Source organism: Patiria miniata, unplaced genomic scaffold, assembly GCF_015706575.1.
Source record: "Patiria miniata isolate m_02_andy unplaced genomic scaffold, ASM1570657v1 HiC_scaffold_30, whole genome shotgun sequence".
NCBI lineage: Eukaryota > Metazoa > Echinodermata > Asteroidea > Valvatida > Asterinidae > Patiria > Patiria miniata.
Window position 1 is genome coordinate 3,132,992 of NW_024037070.1, and position 17,189 is coordinate 3,150,180.

Consider the following 17,189-nt stretch of genomic DNA (forward strand, 5'->3'; position numbering starts at 1 on the left):
GTAACCAATAGCCGCGCGCATTCATAACGCTAGCAGAGAGCCAGGATCCAGAAGTTTTGCGATGACATTTTGACCGGCGTTTGACTAGAGACGTTCGCACGTTGCTACCAGTGCGCAGGCGTAAGGTACGTCACAAATCAACCACTAGTCGACTAATGGTCCTTGCCCGAACTTGGCCTAGACCGATCACATTGTTTGGAAAATTTTGAAGCGTAATCGAGTAATTGATTGAGGAAAAGAATTTGAATTATCACCAATTTTGACCCAAATTTTCGATGCATTGTTCCTGTCTATCGGCACATCTGTCTGTAAATCGAGTTGAAATGTCTTCTAGGGTCCTTTAGGCATCTTTCCTGGAAGTTTGGCACAATTTGAGTTTTTGGCAAAAAATGAAAAAAAAAAGTTACGGACAAATATGCCGATAGACAGGAACTATGCGTCGAAAATTTGGGTCAAAATCAGTAAAAAATCAGTTATGATTTGCCTTACAATTTTTGTCAAATTTGGCTGAAAAATGACTTGTGTCCAACGACGTAGAAATGATTATTTGATGCAAAGAGAGTATCATACCATATTCAAACTCTGTCATTATTTTGAATATTTGGAAAAACATAGTCAAAAGTTTGATTTTTTACTGATTTTGACACAAATTTTCAACGCAGTGTTCCTGACTTACGGCACATCAGCCCAGAAATCGAGTTGGAATGTCTTCTAGGGTCCCTTAGGCATGTTTCCTGGAAGTTTGGCGCAATTTAATTTTTTGCCAAAATTGAAAACATTTCAAGGGGTTAGCCTTACATTTTTCATCAAACTTGGCAAAAACAAAGGACTTTTCTCCAAAGACGCAGAAATGACTTTTGATGCGAGGAGAGTATCATACAATATTCAGACTGCCAATATTTCGAAGATTTGGGCAAAAATAATAGATTTATTGAGAAAGAAGTAAGATTTTTTACTGCTTTTGACCCAAATGTTCGACACATAGTTCATGTCTTACAGCACATCAGCCCAAAAATCGAGATAAAATGTCTTCTAGGGTCCCTCAGGCATCATTCCTGGAAGTTTGGCGCAATTTACTTTTTTGGCCAAAATTCAAAAAATTGCAAAGGGTCAGCCTTACTTTTTCATCAAATTTGGTCACAAAATAACTTTTCTCCAAACGACGCAGAAATGACTTTTGATGCAAGGAGAGTATCATACAATATTCAGACTGCCAATATTTCGAAGATTTGGGCAAAAAATCGATTTATTGAGAAAAAAGTTGGATTGTTTACTGATTTCGACCCAAATTTTAACGCATTGTTCCTGCAATCTTACGGCACATCAGCTCAGAAATCAAGTTGGAATAACTTTAAGGGTCCCTCGGGCATCTTTCCTGGAAGTTTGGTGCACTTTAAATTTTTGGCCGAAATTGAAAAAAAATTCAGGGGGTTAGCCTTACTTTTTCATCAAATTTGGCCAAGAAATGATTTTTTCCAAACGACGCAGCAATGACTTTTGATGCAAAGAGAGTATCATTCAATATTCAGACTGCCATTGTTTCGAAGATTTGAGCACAAATGATTGATTTATTGAGAAACAAAATCAGATTTTTCACTGATTTTGACCCAAATTTTCGACACATTGTTCCTGTCTATCGGCACGTCAGCCCAAACATCGATGTGGAATGTCTTTTAGGGTCCATAAGGCATCTTTCCTTGAAGTTTGGCGTAATTTAATTTTTTTTGCAAGGGGTCAGCCTTACTTTTTCATCAAATTTGGTCACAAAATAACTTTTCTCCAAACGACGCAGAAATACATTTTTGATGCATAGAGAGCATCATACATTATTCAGACACTCATTATTACGAAGATTTGGGCAATTCGATTTATCGAGAAAAAAGTTTGATTTTATTTTACTGATTTTGACCCAATTTTCGACGCATTGTTCCTGCAATCTTACGGCACATCAGCTCAGAAATCGAGTTGGAATATCTGTTAGGGTCCCTCGGGCATCTTTCCTGGAAGTTTGGTGCACTTTAAATTTTTGGCCGAAATTGAAAAAAATGCAAGGGGTTAGCCTTACATTTTTCATCAAATTTGGTCAAAAAATGTCGTTTCTCCAAACGACGCAGAAATGATTTTGATGCCAGGAGAGTATCATACAATGTTCAGACTGCCATTATTTCGAAGATTTGAGCACAAATAATTGATTTATTGAGAAACAAAATCTGATATTTCACTGATTTTGACCCAAATTTTCAACGCATTGTGCCTGTCTATCGGCACATCCGTCCGTAAATCGGGTTGGAAAGTCTTCTATGTTCCTTTTGGCATCTTCGGTTCAATTTAAAATTTGGGCCCAAATTCAAAAAATTGCAAGGGATTAGCCTTACATTTTTCATCAAATTTGGTAAAAAAAGAGACTTTTCTCCAAACGACGCAGAAATGACTTTTGATGCAAGGAGAGAATCATACAATATTGAGACTGCCAATATTTCGAAGATTTGGGCAATAATAATCGAGTTGGAATGTCTTCTAGGGTCCCCTAGGCATCTTTCCTGGAAGTTTGGTGCAGTTTAAATTTTTGGCCAAAGTTGCAAAAATTGCAAGGGGTTAGCCTTACATTTTTCATCAAATTTGGTCCAAAGAGTTTTTTCCCAAAACGACGCAGAAATGACTTTTGATGCAAGGAGAGTATCATACAATATTCAGACTGCCAATATTTCGAAGATTTCGGCAAAAATAATCGATTTATTGCGAGGTTTTTTTTGGTTTTTACTCATTTTGACTCAAATGTTCGACGTATTGTTCCTGACTTGAGCAATTTTCCCAAACTAGAGAGTGTTGCTGCCAATGTTGTATATTTCAAAAGAAAATACACGTAAGCTGATAATAATTTCATACACATGTTTTCTTTGTTTTTAGTCCTTTCAAAGCTATATTATATTGGCAATAGTTGCACATTGGCAAAAGCTGCACATTGATGTATGTTTGTTAACTTTACAATGGATACATATATTTTTACGAAATAGGAAGCGGCTTTTACATTCAAATCTAGATATGAATTTACGAAGCTATTCAGAATAATAGCGGCTTTCTGTAGCATGTTGTTGAACCTCTCTTTCCGTCCATTATAATGAACGTTTCTAAAATGGTAAGCATGTCTCTCGTTCCTCAAGGCACATCTGTTAAGTTTACACAAGTGTTTTTTTCCCCCTTTTACACTGGTTACCGATTATGAGTTATGTTCATTCTCAGAGAAATATCGACATAGTAAATGAGAGATAAACATTACAACTACACCAAAACAGCAATTTGGATTATTAATGTATATATTTCATTATATTTCATTCTGTGTATTAATTTAGTCATAGAAATTAATTAAAAAAAATTACAACCAACTGCTACAGTACTGAGTACTTGAATAACATAATGACACTTAAAAAGAACCTTCACAACATCTTAAAGACGCTCATACGTTCTTTCAGTCACATAATGTTTTGCATAACATTAATGTTTTTTCCGTGAATAATGAAAGGTACAGATGATTTTCTTAAAAATAGCATAAAGGATCATTTGCAGTTATCCCCAAAGTAAATCTACCGGGAATTATCAAAAGCCTACTTGGATTGAAGCTCCACTGTTAACAGAAAACCCTCACATTTTCCCGTCTGTTTTGCTGTCATTTAGAAGAAGTCAAATGTAGGTGATTTCCAACGATCGGTCAAATGACTGATCTTTGGAAATAAAGAGTTCTATGGACGAAATCATGTTTCGTGATTACATTTACAGCTGTGCACGTTTTCCAATGTTAGTGTAATATTCATGAAACCACAACAGGTAAGGTTTTCAACAATCTTCGTTTGATTTGAAGTCGGGTTATTATACTAGTCATGAAAAATGCTTGAACAGCAAATGATACTGGGACCTTTGTGCCCAGTACCTGGTCCGGTTACACGAAATATCCCAGAGCTGTTGAAGAGAATATGTGGACTGCTGTGGCATAATGAGGAGTAACCCCCAACTCTGACTTTTTGAGATAACTATATGCACAATAATACAGAGGAATTTCATAAGCTTTTAAATGATACCAAATGTATTCATGCACCAGAACTCACTCCCAATACGACGCAAGAAAGAGGACACAGGTTGTTTGGTCGGTCGAATACACTTTTTGAGAAAAACGGCCTTGAAAAACCACAACGCGCAACGCCACCAACCTTTGCAACTTGCGTCAATCCTGAGTAATTAAATTGCAAGCTGAATTTATAACGCTGATTTTCTTTTAGAACCAGCGATACATAATTATAGTGAATACATTATTCTAAATTAAGGTTTTAATATTTCTTGAAGACACCTTTGCCGGAGTATATTCAGCCAATCAGACCATCAGACCATCCTTAAACTGTACTGCATGTCACCATGCCAAGTCAACCAGCAAGTGTTGTTTTCGAAATCTCGGTTGGTTCGTCTTCATCACTTTCTTAAGAATCATGTTGACGTCAATGATCAAATGATAAAAACGAAGCCGACCTTGTGACATCCTAATACAGTAACCCATTGGGAGCGATGGCTACCCCCCCCCTTCTTGACCACACCTGGATCCGCCCCTTGTGAGTTACTTGACTTCCATATAGGTTGGCGGTCGATTTCCCGGCCAGTTTCCGGGTACGTAGTCGTAACTCGGGGGCGGCCCATTGGGGGGTGGTGGGGTAGGCGGCAGTGGAACCTTCAGATTAACCTCATATTCAGTCGCACCCGCTGCACCTGCCGCTGCAGCAGCTCCGCCGATGGTAGTCTCATACACTGGTGCGGGAATTTCGTATGCGTGTGTATCGTTGTAGGTGTTGACAGAAGGTATCAGCGCTATATCAGGGGCCCGCCCAGTTCTCCGGTTGTTGTTTTTCTTCCACCTAAAGCGAATGAATGCATGAAAGCCAATTAGGTTCTTGCAAAGAAACGACTATAGACACATCCGTCAAATGGTAATTTCACAAGTTTCGTAGCTCATGCTCATGCTCGAACTCATAACCGAAATTTTCTTTTTCCCCTTCTTATAATACATGTCACAGAAAATGCGTTAAATGTACGCAAATTCTCTTTTCTTACATTCTTTTCTTGTATAATGATGTCACATGGAGTGGGATTAGCTTATAAGTTTGCGTATCACACAAACAATCTAAAAAATATAGCTCACCTTCTGATGATGAGGAAAACAAGAAGAAAGATCACCACGCAGACAACTCCTCCAGCCGCTGCTCCTACAGCAACCTTCCCCACTGACGTGTCGTTAACATGAAACAAACAAATCCAAAACTTTCTCTCAGTCGACATTTTGAGCCTTTTAATGGGCTAATCAACCACCAAATAAGAACAAACAAGGCTCTTCATTTTATTATATCACTTAATTGGACACCATTATGAAATAACTGCATAAATTGATAATGTTTTCCTGCCGATATATTTTGTTTGATTCTGTTAAAAGACCAATGACTCAAAAGAAACACTGGCGACATAATAGATTGAGTCACATTATGATGTCGTACCATCATCTACCGGAGAACACTCAACCGGTTTGCTGGACCAAGAGCCGTCTGATTGGCAGACTCGCTGCGCGTAGTGACGGTCGGTTCCAGTGACGACAAAGTCATCACTGCACGTGAAAGTTGCCAGCTCGCCTGGTTTAAATACGTGATCTTGCCCTTCGGCTACCGTCACGTGCTTAAGTGTGGGTGGAGCTGTGCAGGTCGTGTCAACGACTGTTCGATAAAATAATACAAGATTTGGGGTTAAATTGCAAAATAAAACAGTGAGACACGAGCCACTAGATTCTAAGAGCCTGGAACGAATCAAATCAATGAAATTTATATCAATTCACGCTTTTTCAATGTGGCCACAATAACACTTAAGACTTAATGCCTCTGTATGTTTGTTATATCGTGATGGACTAGAGTGAAATAATGAGCACCATTAAAGCCAGCCAGTGTGCTCACGCGAATTACGGCACCATCACATGTGCTCCCTCAACGGCGAAAGCGAGCAGGACGTTGTTTAACATCGATCATCTATTGGCTTTCTATGGTGCATGGGTAGGTGTTGTGGATGGAGTGCCGTGACCTCGTGGTCTGGAGCATTGAATATCGTAGTGTGCGGGTTGTGGGTTCCAGTCCAACGGGTTATGGTGCGTGTGCCCTTGGGCAAGGCACTTTGTCACTCATTGATTCTCCCCATCCAGGAGTAAATTGGGCACCCGTGAGGACAGAGATGGCTGCTTTGTGCTGAAATGGCAGCATCGAGCTGTCTACCCCCCAGGGAGCTGAGTTAATACATGACTATTTGGCATTTTTCATTGGCACAATGAGCAGGGTAATAGGAATGCAGCAGCGCCTTGAGCACCAGAACCGGGGGATACGTGCGCTTTATAAATTATGTGTTCAGAAATTGAGAAACAAAATACTTATTCAACTTGACAACTAGACTGACCCCTGCGGGCCGAAATATTAAAATTATTCAGATTGGGAACAAGACTTATCCCCCTCTGACATTAGTATATCATAATGGTGTCCTTCCCATTGGATACCGCTCCCAGGTGACGTAGCGGCGCGTTCGCGCACGTGGTCTATACGCCTAAATGGCCCATATATTAAATTACAACAGCCACTGTAACCTTGTGGTTGACACACAGCAGGCTCCCCGGACCAAGAGAAGTCCGACAGACAAATCCTATTGGCTGATCCGCTGAGTTGGTACCCGGCTGGGCATGCAAACTGCACTGACTCGCCTGGAAGATACACAGTCTTCTGACCGGACACCACCTCAAGGTGACCGAGTTGGTCAGGTGTAACCACACAACCAGCAACTGTTCGTACCAAGGGAAAAATTATGGTTTATTCTATCATGGCAATATGAAAGGATTAAAACAAAAGGTTAAACGTCAAACATATCGAATCAATAAGAATGGGTTGACTTTTAAAACGTTGTGGGCAATTAAATTGTTCAGGGAAAAGAAACGAAAAAAATATGTCACCAGGCTCAGTATCAAAAGGATTCACAGTGTTATCAATTAATTTGGAAAGATCAAGTAAATTTGGCATTAAAAAACAACTTTCCCACATTTTCTAAACTCACATTAAATCAATTTAAGTAATTTTCTCCAAGTGTAATAAAGCTTGGAGCCCTCGAGATGGGAATTGATGTTGTAAGCTAAACGCCCTCAAGACTAAAGTGTCAGGTAATTATAATGAAACAGCAAGTGCACTGACCAGCAGTGACGGTAAACGTGCAGGAAGCTTGATTGCCAGCCTGATCGGTGAAGGTATATGTGACGTCGGTGTCCCCTCTGGTGAATAGATCTCCAGGTCGATGGTTCTGAGTTACATTGCTCTGACCATTATCATCAGAAGCTACTGGCTTAGTCCACTGGACTGCAACACTGCTGTTACCGGGAGGTAGGACGGCAGTTATGTCGTTTGGGCAGCCAGTGATAGTAGGAGCTTGAGAATCCACTTCAAAATGTTTTACGAAAGAGACAGAAAGCAAAAATGTCGATTAAAGGCTTATATGCTTTTAGGTTATTGATACCAGCCTTGTGTTAGCGTTTCATACATGCAGTAGACATTCAGCTGTTCATCATCACCATGTTATTTTGTTAACAGTCTGATTTATCCTGAACGTCGTGTTAACACATATCTGATTGTTCTCGGAGCTACCTCGATCTCTTTTAAAAAAGACATGCACTCCAACTGTGCATTTGTCGAAGTCTCCCAAAATTTCGAAATGCATGTTGATTGTCTAAGCCTTTTTTGTTTTCAATTGCAAATACGTTTTGCAGCATTTCAAAGATCATTAATAAAAATAATGTAAATTTCCTTTTGGCTCTTGACGAACTTACAAGTGATATCAATCCCGACAGTGCATGATGCCTCGTTGCCTGCAGCATCCTGGGCTGTGTATGTGACAGAATGCTGGCCTACTCCGAATGACCCGGACTGAGTTGGATAGTTTGGGGTTGAGGTGACAGTTGGCTGGACACCACTGTCATCGGTCGCAGTCGGAGATGGCCACGACACCGTCACGTGCTGGCTACTTCTGCGGACATATCTCACGATCCCTGCTGAGCAGCTGATCACAGGGTCAGTTTCGTCAGCTTGGAAATAAACAGCAAGAATATCTTCAATCAAACTCACTTCTTCGAACTTCATGCAGAATTCAGTCTGCAGAGTTACTTAGAAAATCCGTAATTCAGTTCAATTCGACATGTATTTTCACATTGGCATCGTCAATGACAGTTTATTATGTACACGTTTGAAGAAAAAATATACAAAACTAGCTTTTCGAAGAAGATATACTCCCACGTGCTTAACATTCTTTGACAGATTGTGCATGGGAAAAAATGCCATGTTACTCGCGCATATACTGTGGCACAACCCAACAAAATGGGTCGCAAGTCACCTTAGCTATAAAGCTTAGCTATAAAAAGAATCTCACGTATCAGGAGTCACTAGGAATCCTCAACCTTTTCAACCTTAAAATATTGGTATTCCTCAAGATTTCGAACCGAGGGAGATATCAAAATGAAGAGCAGGTTATGCTCTCCCTGCTGCATGTGATAAAACTAATAACTGACAATAGTGTTTAATACTCATTTTGTCGGATTCGATCACATATAGAAAAACAAGCACAACTGTGAAAAAACGAATTCATAGCAATGCATCTGCAACAAAGGGGAAAACTGTGAGGTCAAACTGAGCTCGGAATCATATTGTGAAACAAGGACTATCAAGAACTTGGGTTCTGGACTCACGCCAGTCGACGATGGTTGGGCTATTGTCGACTGTCTACGTTTCACATCAACCGTCCAGTAAGGTCCAATAGAACAACCCGGAGCGAGGAGCGGGAGGCTTCGTGGTGACACTGGGCTAGACTTCGACCAGGTAGCGTAACAATGCAACCATGAAATGACCAATTATCCCGGACAGAACCTGCGCTAATCCTCTAGAATGTAAGATATGGAGGTAAACCGCCCTCAAGCGTCCCTGTAGGCTTTAATGAAGGTACTGACCTCTTGATACGGTGACGTTAAACGTACAAGAGGCTCGATTGCCGGCCAGATCAGCGAAGGTATAAGTCACTTGGGTGTGTCCTTCAGTAAACATATCACCGGGTTCATGGGTCTGAGTTGTATTAACCACCCCGTTGTCATCCATGGCAATTGGTTCAGTCCACCAGACAGCAACGCTGCTGCTACCGGGTTGTAGCACAGCAGTTGTCCTATGGCAGCCAGTGATAGTAGGGGCTTGGGTGTCCACTACGGGATTTATAAGAAAAAGTACAGTGATACGTATAATTGTATTGTCATAGTATGCTGCAAGTAATAACATTCTACAGTAGCAGGCGAAACATGTACATGTAATTAGTAAATATTATTAAGTAGATAATAAATCTGTTTGTTGTACTTACCAACGATATTGATTGTGACCGTGCACGATGCTTCGTTTCTTGCTTCATCCCGCGCTGTGTATGTTATGGTATGTTGGCCTACTCCGAATGACCCAGACGGAGTTGGATAGTCGGGGTTTGAGGTGACAGATGGCTGGACGCCACTGTCATCGGTCGCAGTCGGAGATGGCCACGACACCGTCACGTTTTGGCTACTACTGCGGACATACCTCACGATGTCTGCTTGGCAGCTGATCGTTGGGTTTATCGAGTCGATGGCTGGGGTTGATTAAGCAAAAAAAATGTCTTCATGCGACAAATGCATCAATTCAAAATACCTCAGAGTCTTCAGTAAATTTGTCATAAGCAGAAACAGAAATGACAATACAGCTTCTGGACTGAGCGATAAGACAATGTTTAAGCCGTACAGGGTACATTGCCTAATATACACTTAAATGCAGCTGCATCTTTGAGCATTTTGGTAAGGCAATGGTGAACATTAACAAAAGCACTTGTTTGTTTATAATTATTCCTTTTGCTTTTAAACGTTCTCGAAATATTGGGGCTAGGAAATCACACCAAATTACAGTTTTACCAATGACAGAAACAACAAAATCACAGAACGCCTGGTTCCCGGCCACATCGGCGAATGTGTATCGCACAGTGGTCATGCCGAGGTTGAACCTGTGTCCCGGTGAATAGTTAGACGAGGTCGTCACAAGTACCCCGGGGCCGTCTGTTGCTGTGGGCGGAGTCCACGTCACGGTTGTTGCGGTGGTGCCCAGGGGTACTGTCGCTTCTATAGCTGCGGTTGGACAACCGCTGACTACAGGGGGCGTGGTGTCAGCTTCAACTAATAATGAAAAAGGCAGACATATTGTAAGGAATTGTAGATAGCTCTCAATGAATCCCATGATGTTGTTGTTTTCAAGAGACCAGTAATGACAAAAACTAACAAAAACTATTCTTACCTAATGTACTTTAAATCTTTAAGTGCAATTCGTAAAAGTTCAACATTTGAACATTAATACAGACGTTATTAGCCTCCAAGTACACATTGTCAAAATAACCTTTAAATCCCAATCAGTAATTTGAGTTTTCGACACAGTTGTGCTGTTCGTACCTCAAATTTGTATTACCATGATTGCAATTGTTCATGGTTAAACCATTGTTTGTAACTATTTTTGTTTTCAAGTTGTTGAGTTGGCGCGTAACGTAAGTTTATGAACAGTTGGGAAAATAACGCCCGCAGGTATAATAGAGAATGGCATTTTAAATAAGAATATCAGTCGCAATTTTGTTTTCATTGAAATTGAATAAAAATGAACCCTCAATATGATATAGGGCCTGAGTGAATGACGAGAGTGAATAATAATTTCTGGACGCTAAGTGGTATTATTCTTATATGATTAATCCTCAGTTTTCTTTACAACTCAGGAAGTTTAATTCCCCCTCTCCTTTCTGAACTGAACCAAATACTGAACAAACCCTCTTGGATATGAATTCCGCCGGGCATCTGAAAGACGGACGGGCCGAATGTCTCCTCGTCTCTGCCGTCCAGATGTGCGCGAAGAAGAGTTGGAGACATGAGCCAGCCGGTCCAGTACACGTAGTCAGCGTACACGGCCAAGTCGAAGGGATAGGTGACAGAATGGACGGTCAGGTTCGCTACGATTCTTCGGTTGTTTCCAGAAATATCGCTAGTCTCGATAATGTCGTGCCCGGCATCAATCCAGTATAAAGAGTTCCCTAGGAGAAAAACATACATTGTACATCCAAGTTAAGCTCTTTTTTTAAATCTCAAAACCACAAGTTATGCTGCAACCCCACTGATTATTGGATCTTAAACTGATGTACAAATAGTGAAGTCTGCCTATATATGGCGAGCCAATTGGCTAATCAGGATCGTACTGAAGCCGAATGCCATTCCGTCAAAGAGTACTCCTTGGCTGTAACCAGTGCCCAAACGCCTGGATGGAGTGAGGTATTAGTGAGGATAAAGTGGCTAGCCCAAGGACACACAACCTTTGGCGAGCAGTGGAATCCCAAGGCGCGATCTTGTATACGTCACAACCTTAACCATTCCGACATTGCTTTTTTCTCATGAGATGTTGCCATAACCAGCCCAGGAGTTTCGGTTTACAATTTCTAATTACCCCAAACTATGGCTCTATTACACAACCTCAAACACAGGTAGATGCGATTTTGTTCGTTTACCAGCCAAATCTATGGTGACACTTGATGGCCAATTAAGTCCTCCTTCCACGATGATTGTCCTGTTGCGTCCGTCCAGATCTGCTCTTTCAATCCGAGGATTATCCCCAATGTCTGACCAAAAAATGTACCTGAAAATGCAAAGCGGAAACACAAATGTTGGGGTTAAGGCCAAATTCAGGGGTACAAGAATTATATGCTGCAATACTAAATGCCAAACACCTGTAAAAGCTGTCATACCTCTTTGCCTCTTGGGGTAGAGCAACTTGTGGACTTTTAAAAGTAAAGCTTACCTAGAAACCAAAATACTTATTCGGAATTGTAAGCTTACTTTTTCTCCCAGAATGTTACTAATGGCTCCCCCTCTCGGCTTATACATATACCTCACTCAACTATCCCCGGCTCAATTTTCGGAAAAGAAACAAAATAGATTTATATCGTTTACTACGCGATGAACAAACCCATCGTTTGCCCCCTTTAAAAAAAAAAAAAAATCAGGACCAGTGTATATCACCATCACATTGGACCCTAGTCACGACACTGGGTATTGTAATTGTCACAATAACCAGTAACTGAACATTCCATGTGACTACATGTCGTGTTGGGTTCACCATAGATTGAGAAATGCATTGTTGGTAAATGATGAATAGATTCTCTCTCTCTTGTGCACGCCTTCGCCCATGTTGGCCAGGATTCTGTCTTGCCGTTGTATATAAACCAATAAAGATGTAATTGAGAGTCTCCAATGGAGAATTAATCCCTTCTCCTCTTCCATCCGAACCTGGTAATGGTCTCCGGACCGTTCAAACCCACCACTGCACTGTTCACTCACCTATGAACAAGGTTGATCACAATGCCCTTAGGGCTGTAATGACTCTCACTGAAGAAGATCTCTTTGCTGCCTGTACCGTCCATGCGGGCCCTTCCTATGTGCGCCAGTGAGGCATCCGTCCAATATAACATCCGGGATGTAATATCAAGCGCCAGTCCACCTGGTTCTGTGAGAAGAATTGAGGAAACATCAATGCCGTGCCTTCAGTAAATATTATACTCTCTCACTGACAATCTTGATCTTACTACCTACACTTGTAGAATTAGAAGGCAATCGTGTGCAAGTAACCTACACTCTTAGTAAAAGTCACACGTCAGATTTGACCGGAATCTGTTTCTGGTTGACCTGATTTTCTTCTAGATCGAAACAACAATTTAGTTTGTACAGGGTGGGTCAAAAAGCTCATTGATTGGGCTTTCATATCCTATATTTTGATAGTGCTACAAGCAAAACTTCATTCAAAAATTGGTCCTGCCATTTGGTTTTTTTTTAATTTTTATTCACTCACCCTGTATGTCTAAATGATACCCCCTCATGTCAAATGGCCAGGAAAATTACTAAGAGAGTGTGATTTAATTTGCACTCGGAAATGTTTTACGTCAAATTTAACCCGAATTTCGGGTAATCACGATTTGTTAAAACTACTTACCACATTTAAACTCCTCGGTGATTTCGAGCCCTCGTAAAACAAATCCAGCGTCATTCACATTACAACCAATCTGACAACAATCACGTGCAGCAAGGGGTACAATTTAAGTGCCCTTTGCAAAGGAATACAAATTTGCCGACTGATGCCCACATTTCTGCAGATTGCAATGTCATTGGAGGGTTTTCCTACCTCCATGCCACAACATAGAAATGAGGATTGTTTACTAAACATATTTGGACAATTTGGGGAATAGAATATCCACCTTATGCTCTTTACGTACTAAAAACGTTCAAAATCTTGTATGTCTACGTACATTTTACACGGCAGCTGGACGTATTTCCAGCCACGATTACTTTACACGAAAAACCGATTTTCAAGATGTAGATGTAATTGTACACATGCACATTCGTTTTTTCAATGATTTCTCTAGTTGATGGTAAACGCCCCCCCCCCCCGCCAAAAAAAACCACCACGATGCACTCCAGGCGATAAAGGGGTGCAACCAAATACATGAACTCTCACAGGTGTTCGGGAATCACGCTGCACAGAAAAATCATGATCGACCAAGTCTTTCATTTTCCTTTCAAGTTTTGGTGAGTTGACTAATGACTTTTTTTGGAGAAATTCTCACCCAAAGAAGACTTACCCCTTACACGAATGGTATTTCCCAAACTAGAAAGGGAGCCATTTTGAAAAAGGATTACTCCACAACATGGCTAATAGCGCGACTTTCGGACCCCATTGCATCCAAAATGTTTTAGAATTGGAAGCCCCTAGAGTTGCTGTGCCTACGTGTTTTCAGTCCCCCAATTCCATGGCTCTCAAAACTCCCTACTACAGCATAATTTGAATACATAACAGCTCGGCGGACGGATATTTGACCTATTTACGTGGTTGCACCCGGCCGTTGTCCTGTAAGCCAAACTCACCGTGAAGGTCTCTTACGACTATGGTCTGGTTCCTGCCGTCCATATGTGCTCGGCAGATCTTAGGATCAGGCCCCTGATCGGTCCAGTACACCATGCCATCCACCGGGTCGTAGTCTACGGCTACGGGCCGCGTGACCCCACTGAGGGGTAGGGGTGCCAGGTCAGCTAGACTCCGCTCCAGGCTGCCCTTGTAGATGGTTCCATTGTTCAAGTCTGCAATCAGCGCAAAGGCAGCTATTCGCAGAGGTGAAAAAATAAAAGAAAATAGTAAAAAAAACAAAGACATTGGACTGTTATTCTTCCTTCCCTTCCTTTAAAAATAACAGACTAACAATTAAAATTGAATATTAAGATTACGCGTAGTTTCCCATATTTTACGTATTTTTATCATAGGCCCCTTTAGAGAGAGAGAGAAAAAAAGAATTGATCAGTACAAAAATAAACAAAGATATGTTTTGTTCTTTGAGAATCAATTGATCACCAATCTCTCCGTAATAATAATAATAGATACAGAGTTTCAAATTAGTCCAGACATTGTGACTGGCAAGCCGAAGAAACCCACAGAGTAAATCCTTGTTCAGAACATGGTTTTAGGTGGCAGGAATGATATTCAGTCAAGGAAACCAATGGGACGGTCAACCACAAATCAGCATGGGCAGCATGGGCAGCTGGCGGATTTTTTTGACAATTTTTTTGTCAGCAATGATTTAAAGAAATGTTTATAGAGTTCTTCTTACTTCAATCTCACCAAAGAAAACCCGCTCAACAACCATTAGGCCCCCCCCCCAAAAAATAGTCGGTCTCTGGTCAGACCGAAGTTCCGGAATTGATGCGGCGACGCGGTTTTTTTTGTGGTGGCTTTTTTTTTCAAGTTTGGAAGGTACAGACAAGGTGGGTACTATTTTGCTTTTTTGTGTCCTCATTATACATTGGTGTCCTCCATAATTTGCCTTGGTGCCCTTTATCATTTGCCTTGGTGCAATTTCCCCACTCCTTGGTGCTCCTTGGTACAAACATTTGAGGAGGCGCGGCAATAGAGGGCGCTGTTGTAGCTTCCGTGCTAATTTGAAGAAAAAAAAAGGTTGACGCGCATGATTAAAATCGACGCGCGCGCTGACCGGAGACCGAGTATTTTTTTTTTTGGCCTTACAATGCGCCGTGATAATGTCCTTATGGTATATAGTATGCATAATAATGGTCAGTTTTGAAGAGCGCCCAGCTTGAAGATGGGTACCAGCCCCCCCCCCCCCCCCACCCCCGCTTTTTGATTTTACGGAGGGCTAGTGTCTGGAGAAAAAAACATGTCTACATTTCGGCGCGGACATCAAAAAGCTGGATACGCTGCTGAGGGCGAGGAAATGACAACAACATACGCCCATCTGACTCACCAGGCTCATGTGTGGTTGTGTTAAGGACTTACAAATAAAGGCAATATTGTGCTTAATAATAATAATAATAATAAAATTGGATATTTATAAAGCGCACGTATCCACCAGGACTGGTGCTCCAGGCGCTACATCATTATTACCCCTGCTCATTGGGCACATGAAACATTCCAAATACCATCTCAGCTCCCTGGGGAGTATACAGCTCGATGCAGCCTGCGGGCAAAACTTAATCTTTGGCCACATACAATTGACCTTTGATTCCAAAAATGGCGTTTTCATTGTTAAAATGTATCAAGGAAACAAAACTAGTGACGATTCTAGAGTTATTAATAAGATGGATTTTGCGTCGGGGTGATGTAAATCAATATAGGCTTTGCCCTCCCCGACGTATATACAATGCACACTCATTTTATTTCACTTCAATTCATTTTGCGCTAATGATAACCTGCGATTTTTATTTATATATAATTTTTTTTTGTAAAATTTACCAATTTAAAGTAGATTCCCATTTATGAATGAACTTCTTTTAACAATAATAGGAGGGGTAAACATAAAATGTGATGGTTGACCTCCGGGATTACTGAACACGTGTATCTTACCTGCTTCTACGAATGTACATGACGAAACCAAGAGCGCAAGTCCAGTTAGAAAACCAAACGCCCCCGGAACCAAGAGGCGTGGCATTGTGGATGTGTTCGGGAGATCGTGGCTGCAGTAATGGAATAAACGAAGAACTGGTACCCTGAAAAAAAAAACACTTTTGGTAGGAACTAGTTTTATGCAAAGAGAAAGATGCCATTTTTGAAGCCACGGCATTGCCTCGGCTTTGAGGCTCCAGCCTATATCTATTCAGAAGGTTTCAACATTGGGCTCATCTCATCACAACAGTAGAAAACAATTTATAGCAAATATTTGGATAGCTAGGGCCTGGAGCCAAACCTAGGTATATGAACGAATTTCGGGTTTTTTTTGTGGCATCGCAGACCCTAGCACAATGACTAGACTGTAATGAACGTTGCCTATAACTATTAATGTTAGCCATGTTCATCGAGTTTTCAAAGCGTGGATTTGTCATCCGTACTTGTGGTCAGATACCACTTAATCTTTCGACCCGTTAAGTGTTACGTTTCATTTGGCAATGGAAAGGACATAATCCTACTAATTCTGTCTGTTTCAAATAAAGATACATTTAGTTTTAAAGATGAATTTAGTTTTAAAGATGTATTTCCCGTAATTTCAGAGTTTCATCTCGAAAAATAGATTTTTGTTTTGTTTCAATTGCTATTTTCCTAGCGATTTAAACATTATTCTCTTTGAATGAAATATTGAATTAAATCCTCCGACGTTTACTCACTACGACGATTAAATAAATCGTTATGTAAGTGGGGAGGGGGGAGGTGGATGACCCCCGTTGCCCCCTTCATCCACCGATTGTTTGGTGTGTCAGTTGCTGGGATCATAGTGCTTGTATGGACAAAAACTTTGCCACAATCGAGTTGCATCTTCCTTCCCGTAAACAAGTTGTAAATGTATTTCAAGTTGACGACAGATTTTGCCCTAATCTTCATGAAATAAACTGATACTGAGCAGGATCTGCAGATGCAGCTCACCCAGCACAGTTTGGTATAAACTGCGCTGGGATCCTCCTGATACACTTTGCATATAGGTACAATGTAATGAAAGACGTTTTGTCATACAGTATAATAAGGACACTTACAAATTAATACAGCACATCGTACACTACGCCTTGGTGAAAG

At 41.0% G+C, this 17,189-nt stretch overlaps 1 protein-coding gene across 2 annotated transcripts; it reads right to left on the bottom strand.

Moving 5' to 3' along the window:
• Positions 1-2,874: 2,874 nt before the first annotated feature.
• On the bottom strand, positions 2,875-16,704 carry LOC119739480 (hyalin-like). 2 transcript variants are annotated; one of them, XM_038214452.1, is made up of 14 exons: positions 16,032-16,704; positions 14,045-14,278; positions 12,467-12,632; positions 11,638-11,765; positions 10,909-11,169; positions 10,016-10,273; positions 9,442-9,699; positions 9,044-9,289; positions 7,874-8,128; positions 7,245-7,487; positions 6,650-6,841; positions 5,529-5,741; positions 5,180-5,261; positions 2,875-4,895 (listed from the first exon to the last, which is right to left on the bottom strand). In XM_038214452.1, exons 1-14 carry the CDS (start codon positions 16,246-16,248, stop codon positions 4,601-4,603), a joined length of 3,048 nt encoding a protein of 1,015 aa, XP_038070380.1. In that variant the 5' UTR covers positions 16,249-16,704; the 3' UTR covers positions 2,875-4,600. The 2 variants fall into 2 exon arrangements, with proteins under 2 accessions (XP_038070380.1, XP_038070381.1); XM_038214453.1 differs by lacking the exons at positions 14,045-14,278; positions 16,032-16,704 and adding an exon at positions 13,116-13,467.
• Between the last annotated feature and the right edge of the window lie 485 nt (positions 16,705-17,189).